General features: G+C 37.1%; 2 protein-coding genes across 2 annotated transcripts in view; both read right to left on the bottom strand.

Moving 5' to 3' along the window:
- psmd1 (proteasome 26S subunit, non-ATPase 1) overlaps window positions 1-15,388 on the bottom strand; it is a 54,585-nt gene extending 39,197 nt beyond the window's left edge. The window contains exons 1-16 of the mRNA XM_088913187.1: window positions 15,221-15,388; window positions 14,206-14,249; window positions 13,679-13,752; window positions 13,112-13,281; window positions 12,487-12,692; window positions 11,742-11,885; window positions 11,379-11,605; window positions 10,938-10,998; window positions 10,645-10,773; window positions 10,286-10,374; window positions 9,636-9,714; window positions 8,505-8,678; window positions 8,221-8,332; window positions 6,890-7,086; window positions 6,398-6,493; window positions 5,322-5,386 (exon numbers count right to left, since the gene is read on the bottom strand). Of these exons, the coding sequence (XP_088769313.1) occupies window positions 5,322-5,386; window positions 6,398-6,493; window positions 6,890-7,086; window positions 8,221-8,332; window positions 8,505-8,678; window positions 9,636-9,714; window positions 10,286-10,374; window positions 10,645-10,773; window positions 10,938-10,998; window positions 11,379-11,605; window positions 11,742-11,885; window positions 12,487-12,692; window positions 13,112-13,281; window positions 13,679-13,752; window positions 14,206-14,249; window positions 15,221-15,236 (1,883 nt within the window). The 5' untranslated portion in view covers window positions 15,237-15,388. The remainder of the gene's footprint in view (window positions 1-5,321; window positions 5,387-6,397; window positions 6,494-6,889; window positions 7,087-8,220; window positions 8,333-8,504; window positions 8,679-9,635; window positions 9,715-10,285; window positions 10,375-10,644; window positions 10,774-10,937; window positions 10,999-11,378; window positions 11,606-11,741; window positions 11,886-12,486; window positions 12,693-13,111; window positions 13,282-13,678; window positions 13,753-14,205; window positions 14,250-15,220) is intronic.
- Window positions 15,389-16,673: 1,285 nt separating this feature from the next.
- On the bottom strand, window positions 16,674-20,827 carry LOC148836885 (uncharacterized). Its single transcript, XM_088914797.1, has 2 exons — window positions 19,828-20,827; window positions 16,674-18,863 (listed from the first exon to the last, which is right to left on the bottom strand). The coding sequence occupies exons 1-2, from the start codon at window positions 20,603-20,605 to the stop codon at window positions 18,763-18,765; spliced, it is 879 nt and encodes a 292-aa protein (XP_088770923.1). The 5' UTR covers window positions 20,606-20,827; the 3' UTR covers window positions 16,674-18,762.
- Between the last annotated feature and the right edge of the window lie 1,952 nt (window positions 20,828-22,779).

Raw genomic sequence — 22,779 nt, forward strand, 5'->3', positions numbered from 1 at the left:
AACTAGACACTCTGTAATTACTGTGCCTGGGATTACGTATTTTTGGCTGCTTAAGTAATGCAAGTAATGTTAGTCAAAAATCACTTTTTTGCCAGCTCTTTACACAAACCCTTCACTCTTACCAAATCACCTTACAGCAACAATCTCAGTTCTCCACAACTGGACCCAGGGCCTCCTTATAAACAAGTCCGGGAGAAACACAGCAGAGCTCCACAGAAAATGTGTGTCTGCTGCATGCTTTAGATCACGATTATGAATCAGCACAAATCCAAATAGTACATTTTAATTTGGAACTGCTATACTAAACAGCTGTTCTAAAAAAATGAATGCTACACTTTTTTCATAAACAATGTCATGTGTTAGCTTTCAATATCAATCAGAAAACAGGTCAGGAAACTCACGTAAAATTAGACACTTTCTACATAAGGTCTACAGCCAAGATTGGACAGTTATTAACCCAGTCTTTAACCTTAAGGCCTTTTTTTGCACTAATGAAAATGAGAAATGCTTTAAAAAGTGAGGATGATAACATTACCACACTCACTAACCATTCTTTGAACTTTGATCAAGCCATCTGTGTGAATAATGGAGAGCAAAAGCACGCTAATGGGACCATTTGCAGAGAGATTCCATAAACATAAAAATCCTGCAAACACAAAAAACGTCTTTAAAACAGCATCTGTAATTTTTCAGACTCCAGGCTAAATGGTGAGTAATCCCCAAAACAGGTGAGTATCAGATATTTAAAACAAAAAATGAAAATCAAAATGGGAGCAAAGAGCAAAACTAAAACATTTAAAAGTGATCTTTCAGGCAAAAAAGTATTATAGTATTTATTCAACGAGTATGTTTCAGGATAAGGCAGCAGCTCAATATTAACTATCAAATCTCAGTTAAGGCAAAACTTGCACATGATGAACAAATACTAGCATGTACTATTTGAGAAACTGACAGCTGAAAAGTTATTTCTTTTTATTATAAGTGTTTGACTTTCCGGAAATGGTTCTCACTGCCAAGTGAAACTGGTCCAAAGATGTGTAAAGCAGAAGGTGAGAAGGAAGATCTAGTGCCACCACTAAGGCCAGGAAGCAAAAAAGAGGAGTTACAAAAACAGTCCTCTGACTGACCTCCCCCCTTCTCCCTAAAAAACTATCGCCACCTTGGCAGTCAACATGAAAGGACTCCAGCACCCTGCAGAACTGTAAGGAGCCTGAACCCAGGGGAAGTTCCTCATTCCCGCAGTTCAGGAGGCTCTCTAAACACTGGGATGATTTAGAGCAGGTTTATCTTACAGCCCATTGATCATATGAATATCGCATGCCCTTTTTTGGACTTAAAAAGTCCCCCAGTTCCTCCACTTGGCCCAGTGCATTGTTTAGTATTCCTGTACTGCTGAAGGGGTACATTTACATAGAAAGATGATGAAGGATGGGGTTTTATAAACAGATAAAAAGAGGAACGCGTGACTCAGAGGTTAACCAGAAGCACAATGCATTTCACTGCTTCACTACCTTTCAGCACTCACTTGAAAGCATGATGTGCCAAGCTGAGGAAAATGACATGAAAAGAAATCCGGTCTATTCAATTTTCTCTGAATCAGGGATTACAAGCCTGTTTTTACTTCCATGTGTGGTCTGTTGCTACAAGACTAGACGCCCTATAAAATGCTCTTCATATAGTAAAGTTCAATAATGAATAGCAGCTGTAAGACTCTACTGTTTTAAAATCTAAATGTAACATATTAATTACCTTAATCTTTTAGGTCACTCTCAAGCCATTTATTTAATGCTAGTTATTGGATTATGGTTGAATAACGATACAAGGCATGCTGAGAAAAGCAATTTCCATTATTTCTTTTGCATGTTTTTCACCCCTTAGAAGAACTTGAATGTAAACATTAACAACACAGCAAAGATGAAAATAAGCCACCTATTTAGTCCTTTGGTTCTTCTGAAAGGGTCTTGAACTGTTTTATGAATAATCCTAAATTCTAAGAGTACTGAAAACAAGGCAAATACGGAATAAGAAAAGCATAACAGGGAGTTTAGTGCCTGAAAGATCACTTTTAAATGTTTTAGTTTTGCCTTCCATTGTATGACTGACCCTGTATTTGAATATATAACAAAAAGCAAATTGAGTTTCTTTACCCTTACAGATTCTGGAACAGTCAATATGATCTTTCACAGTATGAAATGTATATATCATTTAATCTTGTATACTGGCATCTCGACAGGCCATTTTTGCCAAACAGAAATAAGAGGCAAGAATGTTTCTTTTCATACGAAAGTGCTCCAGCAGTCAAGATGCTTTTTTCTAATTTCTATGTACAGTAATTGAAAAAGCCATAGTAAAATAGTTTGTAGGTATTGAAGTGATTATGAGGCAAACTTCAAGACACTACATACTGCTGTGGCCATAATGGGAGAGAAATATTGCTCTTGCAAAGAAACAGTATTCTCATGTCAGCTGATGTTGACTTTCTATGGAAGCCTAATCCCACACAAAGAAAACTTCCAAATCTGTGCAAGGTTTTTTTTTCTAGGCAACATTTCAAAGCAGGTGTGGTTTCCACCCCTTTACCACAGTAATCAAAACCACATTTCTAATGTCTCAGTAACAGAGGTAAAGCGCTACAATTTAACTGAGCTTGAAAAACTAAGGTTCACCGTGAGCTCTATTACAGGTTTATCCAATGAAAAATGTACTTGAAAAAACTTCTAAATGTTTCTAAATTCTAAATGTTAAGAAAGAAAACATTAGAAAAGACTTACTTCAAAGAGCCTGAAGTATGTATCTTCAAACATATGATGCAACAAAGTACCGCCATAAAACAGCATAGCTTTGTGGTACCATTTATATAGTATATTGTGGGGGCTAAAATGATCATTTTGTAGGTTTCCTGTACAGGCAAAAGAAAATAATTTTGTACTATACATTGGTAAAAAGACCTACTGCCATATTGATCAAGAGACAAGAAGTATCTCACATTCTAAAAAAATTAACTAAAACACTTACCATAAGATATCAACAGAGATCAATATAAAATGATAAAGGACTGCTGATATACTTTAACTATTTTATAGCTTTTAATTGTAACAGTAGTAACTGATTCATTTAAGCAACAATGAGATGCTTTACATACAAGGAAGCATTGCAAAAGAACAGAGGAACAATGAATGCACTGGATCGGTACAGACATGGAAGTTTTGGTGTTCCAAAGAAAAGACCTGTCTTTTCATGCCTTTATAATCCAAGTCTTTAAACCAATTATTCAAATTATGCAAACCTCCAGTGCTAAATGAATTTAATGAATATTTTTCATTAGTAATATTTTGAACACAAAAACAAAACAGACTACTTTTCATGTCAAGATTGACATGAAAATGACAAAAAAAAGCTAATTGCATTTCACAAAAAATAATATAACAGTGCATGTAAATTTACTATAAGTAATATCGTAGAGATCACATAAACTATTGGAGGATTTTTTAACATAAAAGTATTGTCATTATAGATATGCCTAATTTAGAAACGCCAATGGTTTTTCAAACCCTTTTGAAAAGGAGAATGGGGAAAGGCAATCCTCACAAAACAGAGGCGCAGCACGTGTCACCATGACATCAGTGCAATCCTTTATAAGTCCAGAAAGTCAAAAGAGTCAAGGTTTTTCTGAAAGGACCCTGGCAGACTACCATCAAGCCTATCCTACCACTTGAGGAATCCTGAATGCAACCAGCCAGTGGCATGACGACTTGCGGATACAAGCCACAGGGTTCAAATCTGATCTTGTCAGTTGAGCAAGTCAGTTTCTTTTCTGATTTCACTATACAAGAAGGTCGCAAAAACACAGCATTAACTTCAACTAGGCAACACACCCAAGACAAAGACACAGAGTGGAAATGAGCATAAAAGAAACTGAAGCAACATTTCAATCTTAATCTACCAAACATTTTTTTGTATATAAACCTGTCAAAAGTTTTTACTATCAAAACATATACTGGAGACTTTCCATCAGTAGCTTTTCTAAACTCCCATGCTGTTGTAAGTTAAGACATTTAGTATCCTCAGTTTTGCTAGACTAACGGCATTTTACAATTTTCAGTTTTTGAAAACTGCTGATGTCTACTATTAATGTACTGTGAATAGTGTATACAAATGCAATGAACGTACTGCTCATTCATGTTAAGTACAGCTGTCATAAAGGACATCTGTTTTTGTCCATGAAGAGTTTATTCAATGGGGCTGCTTTTCTCACACATAGGAAGGGACTTAATATTTTAGTAGAAGGAAGTGTAAAAAATGGAAAATTTCAACAATGACTAAAATATTTGTGAGTAAAATGAAGAGAAAGTCATAAACAACAATCAAATTGAAGATGTAAAGACAAAGACCAACATTCATATTCTGCTCATAGGAGCACAACTACTAGGCAGAATGTCAGTCCCTATTTTCACTAGTCCAGGGATTCTCAATCCTGGTGCTGGAGGGCTCGTGTGTCTCCAGGTTTTCCAAGTCTTTTTAAAGCCCCAGAACCCAAAGAGATGGGAAAGCTGTTAAACTGGTCCAATTAAGCTGTTGACAGGTGAAGATGTTAAGAGGCCAGCTGGAATGAAAAGCTGTAAACACACAGGCATCTAGGAACAGCACTGAGAGTCCCTACATTAGCTCATTTTGTAAAACATTTTTAATGTTTCTCAAAAACTACTAACCCAGTCTGGTACCGCACAGAACTGTTTCCATCTGGACCAATACTATAAACTGCAAGGAACATGGCCTGTTTTGGTTAGAAATAAGCACTGCCAATCCAGCTTTTATCAAACACAAACACATGTTAAAGATGCCAATAAAAATTACTGGGCAGCAAAGCCCAATAATTTACTTGTTCAGCTCCCTATGTTAGAACAGATCACCAGAAAGAGTGTCACAAATGAAAATGACAGTTTCAAAAGAAATCACAGAGCGGGCAGAAGGAAAACTGCGTGTTTATGGCAGCCAAAGGTGGGTACAGTACGACTGGCACTCGGCACTGGAAAATCCATATCCATAAATCACTCCCCTGAGAGGAAGTGATCAATTCTGCTGTTTGTTTTGGGTGTTAAAAGAAAGACAAGAATATAAACTGTGGTACAAAACCATGTGAAGAAACACTGTCAAAACGTATTTGGAAAATATTCCAAAACGATGGGAGGAATTTTCCCTTTGTGTATACACAGATGGGCCAATTCATCAAACCTGACACGGTAAGAGTCAGAAAGTTGACTTAGCAGAGACGCTCAGTGGGCACATTGAGAATGACAGCAAAAGGAAAAACAAGACTGTACCTGAACATAATAAAACCAATGGACTCCACTGCCGCCCTTCTGACATCATCGTTCACATCGCTCACCTAACAGAGGCACAAAGGAATAGTTCAAGCCGATACAGGTCGTTTTACAAATTAAAATACAAAGGCAAATAATCACACCTTCACAAATAAAATCTGAGATTTAGTACACATAAGAATCAGGCTCTTCCCTTGATTTGACTTCCAAACACTGCCATCTACAGAGAGAGAAAGAAAGGCATACTCTCTCTGTATACCAAGACTATGTAAAAGCAGAAATTTCACTGACACTAAATAATTAATTACCTATTTGTTATTTTAGAAATAATTTAAAGGCAGAATCACTATACCCCATGTGAGGAAAGCAATGAAACACTCCTAATTCTATAGTGCGGTAATATATTACTTAAAAGAAATTATATAGCTGTGAAAATTCTAAAATGTTCTTTGGTTTCTATTTTCACTAGTAAAGAATCATACACCATATTATACAAATATCTGCAAACAATCGTTAAATATTAGCCCAAGAGAGAAAAATGATTAATTTGAGGACAAATCTCAAATCATAAGAATATACATTCATTGAAAAGAAAAGGTGAATGTGATAAGTTCAAAATCAATATACCGGATATGTGTTCATGATACAACATCGTTCTGTGCTTTACTACATTAGCACTAGCAGCACTAAAACTGGAGCTAATTTTACCTCGAAGGCCTAGAGCTTGTGGAGAGCAGAAAGAACCAAAAGGCTTTTTGTATTTACAGTTAACTGGACTGTCGCTACATTGTTCCATTCTATTACTACAACATGAAACTTCAAACATTTAGAATGAAATTAGTGCTGAGAAAAGGACAGGATATCAGACAGATCTCAACAGAGAAGAATAATCACTGATTAAAAGGCGACAATTAATAGCTGGCATGAAGGAATGGATTTTTTTAATCAACACTGCATCTGCTACTTTGATCAGTGTTTCTGGTATGGCTTTATGCTTTGATCCCCAGTATTATCACAGCCAACACTTGCATTACAAATACGCATATTTGGCCTAAACAATAACTTTGCAGACTCACAGCAACATGAAGCAGACGTCTAATGGCTTTGTTGTTTCCAGAGCCACAGTACGCCATGCCCACTGTGTACATTCCTGAACGTCGAAGGATAGGGTCCTGGAAAAAAAATGGTAACGTTATTGCCTTTTTTTCTAATTATTTTTAATGAAGAAAAACCGTTAAGGTGGTCCATGGAAAACCAATTAAAAAGACCAAAAAGAATATTTAATTTGTTATAGTTGAACTTAACAATGAGGGGAAAAAAAAACTTTGAAAGGCTAAACTCTAAAATTTATATTATAAATATAGATGACATATAACTATAACTTTACATTAGACTGTAACTCAAAAGTATATTGTGTAAGGAATAAGAATAAGTTTCATAGCAGTTTCACTTCATTCTAGATCAGGCAGCAGGATGAACTCTATAGCAACAAGTGCAACTTGAGAGCTCAAAGCCAGACTGCATACTGGAGCTGATCTGGAGGCCAATTTGTCTATATACATGTGTACCTTATCCCTGCACAGGCTCTCGATGAGGGTGTCGGCCTCCTCCATCCTGCCGTACATCACCATCGCAATGCCCACCGCCAGGCCTCGCAGGATCTTCTCGTGCTGCGTCTCCTGGGCGTACCCCACCATGTCCTCGATGGCCTGGGCCGATTTCGAGCCCAGCATCACGAGTCCCAGAGCCAGGCCGGCCGCCTCTCCTACACAGCACACATGCAGTTAAAAAGCAGGATCCACTAAAAATTCCTTAATTAAAGTTCACACTGAGACGCCTGCATATTTTTACTCTTCTGTGGCTCTCTTCTACTTGGTTTTCCTTTGGGTCATAATTCTGCTTTAACTGTACTAAATAATGATACTAACAAGGCCCAATACCTAAATAAAAATACTTACAGAAAAATGTATAAGGGATAATCAAAACTAATCTTTTAAATCTTACAAACGTTTGGCAAATCTAACAGATTTCAGATTATGGTAATATAACTTTTCATTATAAATTAGTATAAAATATGAATCAGGCAGTGCTTCTCAAATTAGAAGTGAACGCAGTGCAGTGGGAGGTTCCACATTAATAGAAAGCAACATCACTTTGACAATATTTACAAAGGCAGAATAGAACTTGTACTTGTTTTATCAAGGGACAGAAAAAAAACCCTATCTGAAGAAAGGTACACTTTTGACCTTTGACACACCTCCGCATTAATGTTTGCTTCCTAGGATGCATCAAGAACTTTCATTTTTTTATGATAAATAATATTTGAAAGGGGAAATCCGATAAAAAATATTAATCAAGGAGTCCACACTGAGGTGTGATTTTGGTGATCAACACTGCGGCATTAATTATATGTATTCTCTGGCTTTTTAAACCTATTTCTAGATAAAAATCACATCCCCGAGTCTCATATAAATATATATTAATATAGAAGCAGAGGATGTGTTTCTCTTTTGAAAGATTCTAAATCAAGTAGCACATGTATTAAGAAATGGTATGATAAAATTATATTAATATTTTCTAATAACCTGCTGTGACTATGTCCAGAAGGGGAATGTATGGACAGATCTATACATTTCTTTTCAGTTTTTTTTAGGCATGTTGTGCCTGTGGACCGACATTTGGCAACTCCACTTGTACCACTTTATACAGTGTGAATGGAGCTCAAATGTGAACATTAAACCTGGGTAAATCTTCTTATTAACTACGGGTATGATCATCTTCATCAACCTTTCTGAGTAAGAACATGGGAAATGCTAAAACCATTTAATGACACAATCAACACATGATCAACACCGTAGCAAAGCTAGTTCTGTCTTCAGTTGTGGCTGGCACTGAATACCTGTAACAGCATCATCTTGGTACAGGTTGGACTTGAGCAGATCATAGACATCCTGGCGGGCAGTGCCAAGAGCTGCCAAGCCCAGTCCCAGGCTGCCCCCATGACGGACAATCTGAGGGGAAAGAGAAAAGGACTGAGAATTAACAGCACGGGGGGACAAACAGGGCAACAAACGTCAAGGCTAAGGCTACGGTGCAGCAGGTTGTTCCTTTCACGTTTTATTCTTGAACAGCACAAAACGCTTCGAAGGAACATATTCTTTGACTCCCCCCCCTGACACTCACATCATTGCTGGCATTCTTCAGCTGGCTGAGCAGGTAGTCGATGATGTCACCCCCGTGATTGGCATGGATTAGCCCCAGTGCATACAGGCCCCCCCCCTCCTGATAGGCTGAACCCGGGGAGGTGTCCTTAGGCAGGTAAGTGGCCATTAACTGCAGCGCCTCCTTTTCATGACCCTGAGTACACAACACACACACCTTTTAAAAATAAGCAACAACGCACTACACAATAATGCTGCAAAAATAGCTATTTGTTTTTAGATTTTTTTAAATAAACCTGACATGATTATTATTGATTACTATTGGTGCTCAATAATAAACAGGGCCACTCCTGAAAGTGCATTAAAAGTGCATAGTAAAAGGCCAGAAAGCCACGAAGATTATTCTGAATTACAAAAAAAGGCAAGAGGCACATGGTTAGTTAAAAACATTTAATCTGAACTTTAGAAGTTTGTGTTTTAGCCGTGAAGTATCAAAAGATGTTAGGAAATTGTCTTTTAAAATAAGCAAAATTTAAAACAAAACTAGTTGTATGCCACATTTACCGATTTGTTTTTTTAATCTGTTAAATTCAACAAATAAATAGTAACTGTGCATTAAAATCTGAAGAAATATGTCAAGTTCAAGTTTGTTCACTGCAGAGGTTGTGTTAACTTCTTTTCACTTAGAAAATCAACAAAACATGTAATCTGGCCAGGGGTGCCCAAATATTTGCATACAACTATACTTCATGAAAGGGCAAAAAAAAGTTAGATGGGTGCACTGAATTGAGATCATTTGTTTCAGGTAAATTGCAGAGTCTTAAAAGGCTTTTGTTTGTGTACCATTTACTTGGCTTGTCTTGATTTTTTAAATGTTGTATCATGATATGAATTACAAATACCACAATGAGAAGAAATATTACCTTAACTACTCCTCCTGAAAGTCCTAATGATCTCTGTCTTCATAAAGTTAAAATAAAATTGTTTCAGTTGTACAAGAGTATGGAGTGTGCAGGAAGTGAATCAGAGTGCTTGAGATTTAAAATGTATCTGCCAGGGAAGATCTTGTAGACTTCTGATGGAAATAGCTTCTCATAAACACATATAAAAAAATTCTCTGAAGACTCATAAATGCTAGAAAAATGTCACTTGCCCTGTGGATGACTCCTAGGCTGGCTGTGGCAGTAAACTTGGCCCAGTTGGTGGCTCTGGCTAACCACTCCAAATTCTCTCTAAATCAACAGAAAAAATAAAATCAGATGATTTAAAGTCAGAAGACCAATGCTTTGCGAATTTACCTAATAAAAAACGATATCATACTAAAAGCTGGATGGTTTCAGTTCTTCCAAGAACCCAAGAAACAGAGCAAACATACTCTTTACAGAAATTAATTTTAAAAAAATGATTCGCTGTCTACATGACTTTCTGAAAATATAACAATCCAGAGTAGGTTTGTACAAAAGACACTGTCAAGAAAGTAAACTGTGGAAAAACCTCAACCTAAAAGCAAAATGTCAGCAAGCTCATGCACCTGAAAATAAGGCATCAAGAGCCTTTGAGTACAGTAGAATTGCAGCCAAGTTTAATGGAGTGGAATTAGCCTGATATGCATCCATAACTGGACTTATCTTTGTAAGATCAACTGATTTTCTTAACTGCAGTATCTTACAAAAAAGGCTGCCATTAAAGACAGATAGTCAAGACAGATAGTCAAATCTGGTTGACTTCCCAGTGAAATGAGGACTTTATATGCTATTGTACACTAAAGGTACTGATACATTAAGCAATGACACATGCTCATACCTGAGGAACTGGTCGCTGGTGGTTCCTGTATGCATGAAGGAGTTGGCTATAACTGTTGCCGTGTGGCACACAGAATTTCGGACCGCATCCTGTAATAGAGACGTTTGAAGATTTTCAGACGTTATACAATCAAGCACACAACACAGGGGAATATCATACTCCCTTCTACAAAATAATATTCTCGAAAAAAGAAGGTAATACTGAAAAGATTAAATGTCTATGGCAACACAGTGTCTATGTTACATGTCTGGGCTTTCTGTTGAAGCTTTCCAACTACATCTAGCTTCTTGAGTACAACAGAGCATCAACCTACAACTCAAAAAGCACAAGAATTTTTAGGATATTATTACAATCCTTACCTTTGTGTTTTTTAGAATCATCAGGTCTGTGTTGTTGTTCCTGATGAGGAACTGAAGGTGCAGTTCAATTGCCATTTCTCCACTGAGTATTTTAATCATTTTTGAGTTCTGGTCTTTTGGTTCTTCCTTCTACAAGAGACAATTCCGTCACCAGCTACACAGCAGAAATTCAGTTTTAATTGTCAATAAAAGTTTACAAATACGTGGGCTTAAATATTATAAAAACCACAGGATTATATACTCAATGCATTACATTAATACTCAAAACCTAACCGTGGTAAAAGTTTACTCACAGATTCTGCCAGCTTTCCAGCAGGAGAACTACCAGCTTTATCATCTGTTTCCATGGCATCGCTGGAAAACAGAAGAGAACAATGCATGGTCTACAGACATCTAGCATGAAATTAAAGGGAAATGTGGTCAGGCAACTCATGGATCTAATGATCTTTGAGAAGGTGTGAAAATTTAATTTATCCACTGAAAACAGATGCTTCTGTATACTAACAATCACAATCATGCTCTGTACATAAAGCATAAATGATTAAACGTAGATAACTTTTCTCTCAGATATAAATACCAAACAGGAGGAAAAAAACACATTTGCAGATGGCTTGAGTACAGATCCACTGCTGTGTAATAGAATACATATCCGAAAAAGATATGGTGGAGTCAATCTCCTGTTAGACCATCTCAGTTACAAGGTCCACTCTCTCACTGCCCTTCCCTCTGCCCACCTGTCCTTTTCAGCAGTGGGCACGGTGCCAGTATTGGTGGATCCAGGGACAGCAGGGATGGGAGTACCCACAGTGCGCAGGTTCTGAATGACGGAGGAGAGGAACTGTTGGCTGGCACTCTCATACAAGTCAAAGCAGATCTGATAGGCCATCAGCAAGTTATCCTCCTTCACCAGCTTCTCCAGGATATCACTCACTGCCTGGGGGTCGTCCAGGAAAATCAGACACTGCAAGGAGATAGAGCAAGTTACTACAGAGGATTACTTCTCTCCCAATCAACTTCAAAAGAAATACAGGCACATTATCTATAAGAAGTAGGTGACATTCCATTTTGAAATGAGAATCTCTTCTCAGAAGGAGTACCTGGCAAACATTGATGAAGTCAGGTTTCTCCAAGTTCATGTAGAGCTTGACTAGCACTCTGAGCACCTCATTGCGAAACTGTTTGTTCTGCATCAGCGACATGCAAACCTTCAGGCTGTAGGCCAGCAAGCCACTGACATCATTCTGAATTGCAGAAAAAGGCAAAAGACACATGGTTAGTTTAGAAAAGGGTTAAATCTGAGCTTCAAGTCTGTGTTGTAGCTGTGAAGTATCAAAAGATGTAAGCAAATTATAACAGTCTTCTAAAATAAACATAATTTAAAACTAACTATATCAAGAAAAGGGCAAACAAAGTTAGATTATGCACTGGACTGAAGTAAATTTATTTCAGGTAAATTGTAGAGCCTTAAAAAGACTTCTGTTTGTGCATCATTTACATGGCTAGTCGTGATTTTGTTAATTTTGCATCATGATATGAACTACCACTACTACCAAGAGGAAAAATAATTTCCTTTACCATACCATGCACATCTTTACTAGAAAATGCTGGAGAAGTGCAGGGAATACACATATCAATACCACTGGAAACGCAACGGTTAACATATTAGAAACCATTAATATAGTTTACCATAGAACTCCAATGCAACAAAACAATAAGAAATTATAGACTGTACTCCATAAATGATCACTAGGAAACAAAGCTGTAATAACGTTATGTGTCCTACGTTAGAGAGACTAAAAAGTGTAGGATGCTACAGTTCAGTCAAGCGCAGTCAATGCTTACAGACTCCAGGATGGTCTTCTCGAAGATGTCCAGCCGACGAGTCTCAAGGGCAATGCCAATTGCCTGTTTGTACTTATGGTCACCCAGGCAGCGCAGAAACATTTTGTTAACAATGCCCTCCAGTCGGGGGTCAATGCTTTTCCTCTCATCATCTGGCAGCTCTGCATTCTCCACACGCTGCTTTGTGTAGTAGTCTATACATTTTGCTGCACGAAAGAAGAAGCAATGGATTGAACTGCCACTTCCCAGCACTTCATCTATGACCGCCAAATGCAGTTAGACACTTGTAATGTATAAGCATTAAGTGGAGGGATTCCTTTGTACAAGTGTTTCTTTTTTGTCTTAATATTTTATCTTGTTTCTGGAAATTGTTATACATTCAAAGTGGCCCACTTTTACATAGCTGTTACAGGGCAGGAAACAATTTAACAATTCAAAACAACTGTCCTGGTGTTACAACTAATTAGAAGTAATTCTGAAATTCCACCACCTTTTCAAAAGAGACAGAGGTAAATCAAATATGCAGAAAGAAAGAGTAATAATAGGACACTTCAACATTTTCTAAACATTTACAGTCTGGTTCATCACACACTTCGATCACTATCATTAACACTTCTGAACTCACCGATGATAGTCTCCACATACTCAGAATCGTCATTGACATTGAACAGGTCTCCAGCTCCCAGAGCGTAATTCAGAGACTCTTCAAACGCACCCAGATGGTAGAACACTTTGGATGCTACCAGTGCTGCAAACTCCCTGCTACGGAATGTCTCATCTTCATAGAGAACCTCACTTAAAGAGGAACATAAAATGATCAGACCAAGAAATGTCTATTTTAATTATTACACTGTAGCTGTAACAAACAACATATCGAGTGATAAGTACCCTAGTTTACACCCAAGGCACAATTAACTAATCAGACCATCAATGGGATAGAAACAGTTATCTCAGAGGAAGGTTTAATTATGTAACAAGGAAACTAGCTCAAAGCTTGTATAATGCAATATTCACAGCAAATAATTTCATATGTATTCTTATATAAAAACTCATGATAATTGGACAGGCTAAGCTTGCAGAATAATTTATGTATTGATCCATTCTCGATATGGCAAGAAAATTACATTTAGAGAAGAGACAAGTTAATCTGTGAATAACAAAGGTAGATGAGACCAAAAAAAAAGATTCTTACATTTTACCAACAGATTCTGAAATCTCAGCCCAGAAATCATTGACAATGGAATTCAGCTTGTGCAGAGCAAACTCCTGTATCAGAAATATTCAGGAAAACAACATAGGATACTTTCATGACATGCACAACACACTGCAGACTTCACAGCAATGCTTTTGGCAGGTTTATTGTCTCACACGATTATTATAGTCAGGAAGAGAACAGGTTAACTGTGCTATACAATATAAATATGAGTCCTGAGGAATTAAATAAAATTCATAGTAAATTAAAAATCACAGTACAATTAAATTAGAAGTTGGCATCATTACAGTTCAATACAGTCCCAGGGCTAATATATGTGATCAATTCCCATAGGTACAAGAATGAAGTTCAGCACTCCTGCTTATACACAACTATTATGCACAAAGTGTAAAGATCAACAAGAACAGTGTGTTTCCGTGATTCTCAGATCAATGGACCTCTGTTTTTTACAGTATATGCACAAGCTTATTTTTGCAAATAAGGTGTACTTAAGGCAAACAGTTCACCTTGAGCTGAGGCTCCTCTTCATCCAAAAGAGAGATTATTCCAGCTAAAAACGGAAAGGAAATGTGTCTGAGTTGACAAATACAGCTACCAAAATGTTTAACACTAAACTGTACAGAAGTGGATCTGAACACATGAAAGACCTTTAATTATACCACGTTAGTAAACAATCAATCGTCTGCTCCAGAAGGTCATCGACAGATTAGTTACCAATGATAGCACTGCAATACTACTGGAAAAGGAGGTCCAGTCTCATTATGTCTAGACGAAAAAATGCAATATTTACAACAAATAAGTGTATTTATAAGAACAAGACAAACGAATGTTTGAAAACAAGTATGTACACAATCTTAAAAATGTTACGCAAGAGACAACTGCTCTATATATTTTCAGCTCCTCTTTCACCGATCGTCTAGAAATGCCATCCTATGATCGTACGAATGAAGTTGGATGGTAGACTACATCTACCACAGTTAGAATATACTTATAGAATATACAAGGTACACAGGAACCGCAGAATCGGCAGGACGCGCTGAAATTCCTGTAAACAAACACAACTACAAGGCTACTAAAATAACTCGGCAGCTGCCATCTAGAAAGTGACCAACAGTGTAATGGGAAACACAGTTATGTGTATTGAAACAGATTTGTTTACAACACGCGCAAATACACAAAGACTAGAAAAAAAAAACATTTTAGTAGTGAACTCGGATGGTCGTATTGGTACTTTTCCGACACACGGCGGACAATCGTGGTACGTTTGTTTTTCTTGTTATTCACTTGCTCCGTGTTATAACGAGACCAGCAACAACTGATTATTTGTAAAATGTCCCATTTAGGGTTAGGGGTCCAATAAAAACATTTTACATTGTTGTACTACGTTTCATAACGAGATACTGTACCACTTAAAAAGCAAAACACACTTATTTGCATCGCTCAGTCTTTTGACTCTGTGACTCAGCTAAATCTACCGGGTCGCAATCAACTGCTTAAGTCACATCTGCATCCTCTCCTTACCCGCTGAAGTTATCATGTTTGCTGAAAATCCCTTATTACTCCTCCGGCCTCGACTCTTCAAACAATAAAATGTCTTCGAAGAAAAAAAGAAACACTTTCAGTCAGCAATTACTCGCCTCCCGCTACCTACTGTGCGACACTTTTCCTGCTAATTTTTGATTCACAAAGAAAGTCCTTTGACAACCGGGGGCCTTCCAATATGTTAAGACTGCCCAAAACTGTGCCTGATTATTATGAAATATACTCAATTTAAAATAATGAGTTTGATACAAAATTAATATATTATTCTAACAATAGTCACATAAAATGCACGAATAAGCATTTTAAGATCACATTTAACACTTTAAGAGATGAAATTTTATATTTTTTTAAACGGGCATATTCTTTTCACTTCTGAATACTGCAGACCAATAGCTTAACGACTTTTTTTTTACTAGCAGTGATGAATTCTTAACATCGCCCCCTACACAAAGGAGGGTATCTGTTCCAAAACTAAGGCATAAAGCTGTTCTTGGTTATTGTTTATCCTGCATGTAAACAAAAAGACATACAGTAGACTACGCTACATACAAAACAGCTCTAGAATTTAACGTTTGACATATTAGTATTAAGTAGTCCGGTGTTTACACGCACTATTTAAAATATTCAGCTCTTAAATTCTCTTTCAATTATGAAATCTTTTCTCAAAGAGAAGCACATTTCACCGGAATTTGACAACCATTCCCAGTTCAATTTGTAGCCAAAAAAAAAACTAATTTAGAATCTCCAATTCCTCCTTTAGAATAAAGTAAATGTTTGGTAAAAATGACACGTATATCTGTTTCACTATACCCGTTGCATATCTTTTTTATATCAGTACTAAATTAGCATTTGTTTGACAATGTACCTTGCAATGCTTCATTGTTTAACACTTTCCCCTTTAGAAAACGGAGATAAAATAGCAGAGTCATACATTAATGACTCATTTTCAACTGCCTGAAAAGTATGACTAGCTTAACATTAACAAACCCTATAAGGCACCTAATTTCTCGCTGTTCAAATGGATTTTATCATCCTTATAAGACATATTTCTGAAGATTAACTAATGGATTCACTTCAAATATTAAAAAATACATTGGGAAATTTCTGTCAGTGAAACATTTTCATTGTAGAAAGTTGAATAAAGCACAAAATGTAGAGGGAGTTCCTAGTACTAATGACATGGAAATGAACTGATACCTTAAAGCTGCTAAGGACTAAATAAAGCCATAGTAATGTCTTAAGCCATTAAACCTGTTGTAAATTGTTATAGGTTGTATGTTTAGAACTCCTAAGCAATGTACTGTACAGTGAAGTGACATGGGTATAGCACCCAGGATAACTGATTTCCAGCATTAAAAGCACAGCAGGAGCAAAGCTGGTGAACTTTTAATTTATCACAAGGTTGGAAAAAGAACAAACAAGACACCTTTAAACTGTGAATTTCATTTAATTGCACCATTAGCAGCATTTTATAAATTATTTAAAACACATTGATCACATATTAAAACAATTTTATTAAAACATTTATCCAACACAAAATAATAAATCTCGAGACTATGCAAGTAAAAATAAAAAACTGCAAAATAGCTATATCATCTTTTATTAGCTGAATCCATTACTTCTATACTTCCCCACATAGATTGACAAAAAGCAAAATTAAAAAAGGAAATGTTCACAATAATTTGGAGCTACTAAAACAGATTATCTGTTTTTATAGCACTGATTATTATTTTAGAACACAATGCTAGCATAAACTTCACTGGTGTTACACATTACTGGGTTAGCATTATATCGTACTGCAAGATTACTAAAGATTAAAAAATACAAATGACAATATACAATGTTCTTCAAGTATAGAAGCATCAGTAATTAAAAACCTAATCAAATATACTGTTACTGTGTTTATATTTTTAAAATAAGATTTAGTTATCTTAAACTTCATCATTTTTTAGTCTATATATTTTTAAAGATACATAAATATTTACAATAGGTAAGAACAAAATAAAGGTTACAAAGGTTCATTAGGTTCAAAGGCCATTAGGTTCCATATATATCAAAATGAAAATGTATCTAAAAAGCCCTGAGTATTATCTAAGAGTAAATAAAATTACTTTAGGTGCTAAATACATTAATCCAAAATGGATTCACGCTCTTGATAAGCCATAACTAAAACTTCATTTAACAAGGAAAAGTGCAGGTCTACCAATATTTCAATATTTAAAAATTAAAATGATAATGTATGAAAGAGAGAACTGAATATGTCATTTCCATAACGCTGCAAAAACAATTACATCCATTTCCTAAATACATGATGTTCAAATTCATTAATGTACTGTAAAAATTGAAAATTTATTTTCAGTATTTTAGTTATCCGACAGCAATTTGCAATTTGCACCAGCGATCATTGTAAACTAACTTTGAGATGAATCAGTCTTTCAGTCAATATCAGAGAAATTAAATTAAACTCAACATCTTTCCTACAGGTATCTCGGTTTCAATTAATTGACCTTAATTGAAATGTGCTAAGAAAGCTGCAGAACAAATCCCTAGAAACTAGTCCTTGACGGTTTCATAGGTTTATCACTTTCCTACTAAGGACTAACATCTTTCTGAATCCAAATCTTCTTTGCATTTTAAGATTTCAATATTTAAGTTGTACAGTATTGTATTTACTGCTTAAAACAACAGTAAGTAAAATACTGTATCGTGTAATATAGACTAAGACAGCAGTGTGGAGCAGTGGTCAGGGTTCTGGAGTAATTGGAAAGTTGTGGCTTCAGATCCCAGGAGAGAGGTACTTCACTTAAACTGCTCCAGTAAAAATACATTTTCAGCTGGGAAAGTTGCTTTGGGTATAAGTGTCACCCAAATAAATTAAAAATACAACATTTTGTAAATATGGACAATGTTGACAGGGACACCGATGAACCACAGAAATGAAAGCTCATTTCTAAAGGGGCTCCTGCCCTTTGTGATTGCCAGAGATTTCCCAATCCTTCATTCATATTTCTACATAACACACTGGCACATGTGATTACTCCAGTAGATGTGGAGAAACTAAACAAGTCTCCTCTTCATGAAGAGGGATGTGATGATTCATTTGTAACAGACCAGGGAGCTGCAGACAATATATCTGCTGAGGAGTCTCCTGCTCTTACACACACTTGAAGGACAGCATTAACCTTCTATTTGTCCTTTTTAGCGTGGAATTAAAATGATAACCCTCCTATCAAAATATCCAGCCTGATTCATTTGAGTTGGTCTTTTTCTTCAACTTCTCCTGATGAGAAGAAATACAAACGATCAACCGCTTACTAAGGTCTTATAAGACTGTCATGCCAAGAAATCAGTTTCCAGTTACACTTTTCTGAGAACTGCAGCTATTTTGTCTGTAAACTGGCACCGAATGCCTTGTAAACGTTAGTATCTTAAGCTGAGGTCAACACTTTTACCCCAAGTCACAAAAGATTGCTCAGTGGTTCAGTTTTCCGATGTCAGTTACACTGTAACTGAGGTTGTTTTCAGGCCTGGCTCTCAAGGCTGTTCACCATGGAATCAATCTGTCGGAGGTCAGAGATGGAGCTTGTCAGTGGGATTCCTTCTTCCGTATTCCTTAGTTTACCTAAAGGAAAATCCAGAAAGACAAATAATTCAGAAATGTCCATTCTTCTCACGCAAACTGCAAATGCCTGGATATGAAAAAAAAAACTAGGAATGATCTAAATCACAGACCTCGACTCTAGCTCGCCTCTGCATTTTAAAAGAAGTACAGTACATTGGCATTGTGAACTTTTCTGTGGCCCTAGAACACTAAAAATGTAGCGTGGTTGGTATACAATTTAGAGAAATATAAAAGAAAAATACAAGCTGCACTCTGCTGTCTATGGCTAGAATTTAAAAGGCACTTGTGAGTAAATGTTGTAAGAGTAGACTAAGGAAGAACACTCCTCTAAGCAAGATAATGCCAAATTCCTTTCATTCTTATTCGATCTTTACACGGTACCCTGTTTTTAAATGTTGTCACATGTATCAACTGAAATATAATGAATATCAAGTACAATTTCCTTCATTTACGTCCCCGACAACGAAAAAAGCTCGTATTGCTTTATTCTTGAAACATTATTAATAATGAATTGTCTTAAATCAAGGTTTTATTCATTTTTTTGGAAGCAATATACAATATTTGTTATATGTGTATTTTGTATGCAGTTAATCACATTTAATACAGTACAAAGCTAGAGTCGAGTACAAATTAAACCTGAGTGGTCAGCGGAGATTTGTATAAAACTTCCACGTTCTCCGGAAGAGTAAACCACATTGGCACAGTTCATGTTCCAAGAAAAAAAAAGATTTTCCCTTTAAGATTTATCCGTTTAGAACAGTAATATCTATTTTTTTATAAAGTAGTTTTCCTTACATCCCTCATACATATTTCATGCATTCTCTGGCACTACATCAGCCGGTACCAATAATAATTGAAGGATATATTATTATCCTCAACATATTATTATACTCATGCTATTTTTAACCCGAATTGAATACTGCACTGTTTGCAATACACCCAAGACAAAAACTAAATACTGTACCTGTGCGAGGAGACGCTTGCAGGGTTTTGCAGACGTTTCTCTTGATCTCCAGCATTCCGTCCCCTTTGTTGGGTATGAAGTGCCCGACCCACACCGAATCGGGGGACTGTTTTCGGAACACCGTCCGCATTGAGCGCTCCAGAACCCGGACCGACTCGCTGGTCTCTGCGGTCTCGCTCCTCGAGTGAATCAAGCCGAGCACAGCTGGCAAGTCGTCCGCTCTCCGGCTACGAGCTTTCACGTCCTTCAGGATCTCCTTCAGGCAAATTCGGTTTGCTTTGCAATACACAAACTCGTGCCTGAAAATAAAGATTATAACAGGCGAGTCTATGGCCCGCTCTTTGGCCTGACAGGCTTTGCCAATTTTCCAGCGTGCCTTTCTGCCCTGCTGAGTCCGGTCGCTATCCACCCCAGGGGTCATGCGATTGAACTCCGATCCTTCCGGCCTCCCAGTAAGAGATGTTTCGTCCTTTTCGGGAACGTGTTTTTGGGACCTAAAACAAGCTGCACGGTCGTTTCTTGTAGCGTTACTAACCGTGCCATTACTGTTATTGTCAGGTATGCTGTCAGCTCCGCATCTACGCATAGGTGGCTTATAAGCAGAAGGAAACATGTCATTTAAAAACTCTTCCAGCACCGAAGACATTCCTTGCTGACAAACATCACTTACCAAGAAAATCCTCTCTCTACCCCCAATTTCGGCCAAAATGTGCTGAAACTCAGTTTCTTCCATCTGCTGTTGTGCATCTTGATTTGCGAAGTCTTTCCGTGCCGACATTCTGAAGTTGATAACCTCGCCACAAGCGGGCAAACAATGATCACTATCCGTTAGCAAGAGCTGTAGTAAAAGATTGGCTCCAAAAAGAGTAAATTCTGGCGGATCTTTAATTTAAAGGACACTTCTCCCATTAGAATGAGCCCGTCCACAAGACAACCTCTTACACCTCATTACCTCGGGGGAAAGGGGTGGGCGGTGGTGCAAGACTTGATACCATTGGCCGTAATAAGAGGAGGCGGATTCGTGGTAAACTGGAAGACTTTTTAGCTACACAACGCGTGACGTTGCCCGTGGCAATAAAAAAAAAATGCAATATGAAATGCGCATCTATATTAAGAGTGGAGTGATAGACCACAAGAGCATGCAATATTTTAAAATAAAAAAGATACGATTATCGAATAGGACCCACTGTGTTTCAAACTGCGTCTACATTTGATTTACATACATACATTGTATCAATTGGCTACTTTATAAAACAGAAGAGTTTGACAAAGAAAAACTATGTTTTTTAAATGAATTACAACTATGTGTGCATCTAGTCCAGGGCGTATTCCTGTCTTGCGCTCTGTGCTTCCAAAAAAAGTGGCGAATGTATGTAAAAATATACAAATAATGGATCTTTGTAAGTCCTTCACATAGAACCATTTTTGTAATATTAGATTTCGCTACAATATAATTTTCGAGCGTAAAGCGATGTTCTTCACGTGCTAATAATATGACACGTTATTTGTCAACAGAATTCGATACGAATAACTGACACTTTTAAATTGTGCTGAATATTTTATTACTTTATTATTTTCGCAGTCGTTTATAAAAATACAGATAGAAATAGGCTGAACTCTGGCGATCTTATGTCTCCTGCCTCCAGCAGCTGACGGTAAAGGTGGAGCGGGTATTTCCGAATAGCCCTTCCAACAAAATGAATTTAAACACATTACAGACTGTTAGATCTTACTTAAAACGGTAATCTTGTTCATATTTAACAAGATCCCTTGCTTTTCTTCTGCCAATAGGTTTATGAATCAATTATAAGAGAGCAAAGAGAGTCTGAAATAGTTCAATGTCAGGGAACATAATTTCTAATCAGGATTTCCTTTCCTGTGTTATATATGCCTATCACACCACGTGATTTTTTATCTACACTAGGCTGACAAATAGAAATACCTCACTGATTGCATTTACTGTTTGTTAAACATACCTGTGTATCTTGTATAAACAACAGGAAACATATTAGCCATAAGAAGGACACGGTTATTGGACTATTTTAGATGCAGTACTACCTTAATCTCCGCAAATGTGTGCTTTTAAAGAGATACATGTAAGCAGTAACGTCATTTTTGTCGTGAAAAAAAACAGGATTAGATATCCCTCATTACAATTACATTGCTTGATGCCCGTTCAATTAGCAATTTAATACATTGCTAAATTGTCTGAAGACACTTTTCTCACAATGTGAAGTGAAACAACGTCACCTAATTTAACAATGGAATTTAATCACCGAATTTGCGTATGTATTTGAACAGCTTTCACCCTGCTTTATGTGATGTAATAATTATAATCATTAATAATTGCTTACACATATATAGTACTTTTCTGGACACTCCACACGAAGCGCTTTACAGGTAATGGGGATTCCCCTCAACCACCACCAGTGTGCAGCCCCACCTGCATGTGTTTAAAGGAGTAGTTAGTAACTGCTACTCTTACCTTGCTGTCCAGATTGTCCTGGGAGGTGAAAAGTAACAAATCAAGCAAAATGATGGCTCAGTCATCATATAAAGTTAAAGCTCAACAGGTGCAAGCCAGGCCAGGATGGGAGACCTCCTGGGAAAGCTAAAGTTGCTACTGGGAGAGGTGTTAGTAGGGGTCACTCACCCTGCGGTCTGTGTGGGTCCTAATGCCCCAGTATATTGATGGGGACGGTGCACTGTAAAAAAGGCACTGTCCTTTGGATGAGACCTAAAACATAGGTCCTGGGTATAGTCATTAAAGATCCGAGGGCATTTCTTTGAAAGAGTAGGTGTGTCCTGGCATCCCTGCCAATCATACCAATCATTCCAATCATGGCCTCCTAGTAATCCCCATCTATGAATTGGCTTGATCACTCTGTTCTCCTCCCCACTGGGAGTTGGTGTGTGGGGAGTGTACTGGCACACTATGGCTGCTGTCGCATC

The sequence above is a fragment of the Atractosteus spatula genome, chromosome 4 (genome assembly GCF_055471065.1).
Source record: "Atractosteus spatula isolate fAtrSpa1 chromosome 4, fAtrSpa1.hap1, whole genome shotgun sequence".
In the NCBI taxonomy this organism is placed as follows: Eukaryota; Metazoa; Chordata; class Actinopteri; order Semionotiformes; family Lepisosteidae; genus Atractosteus; species Atractosteus spatula.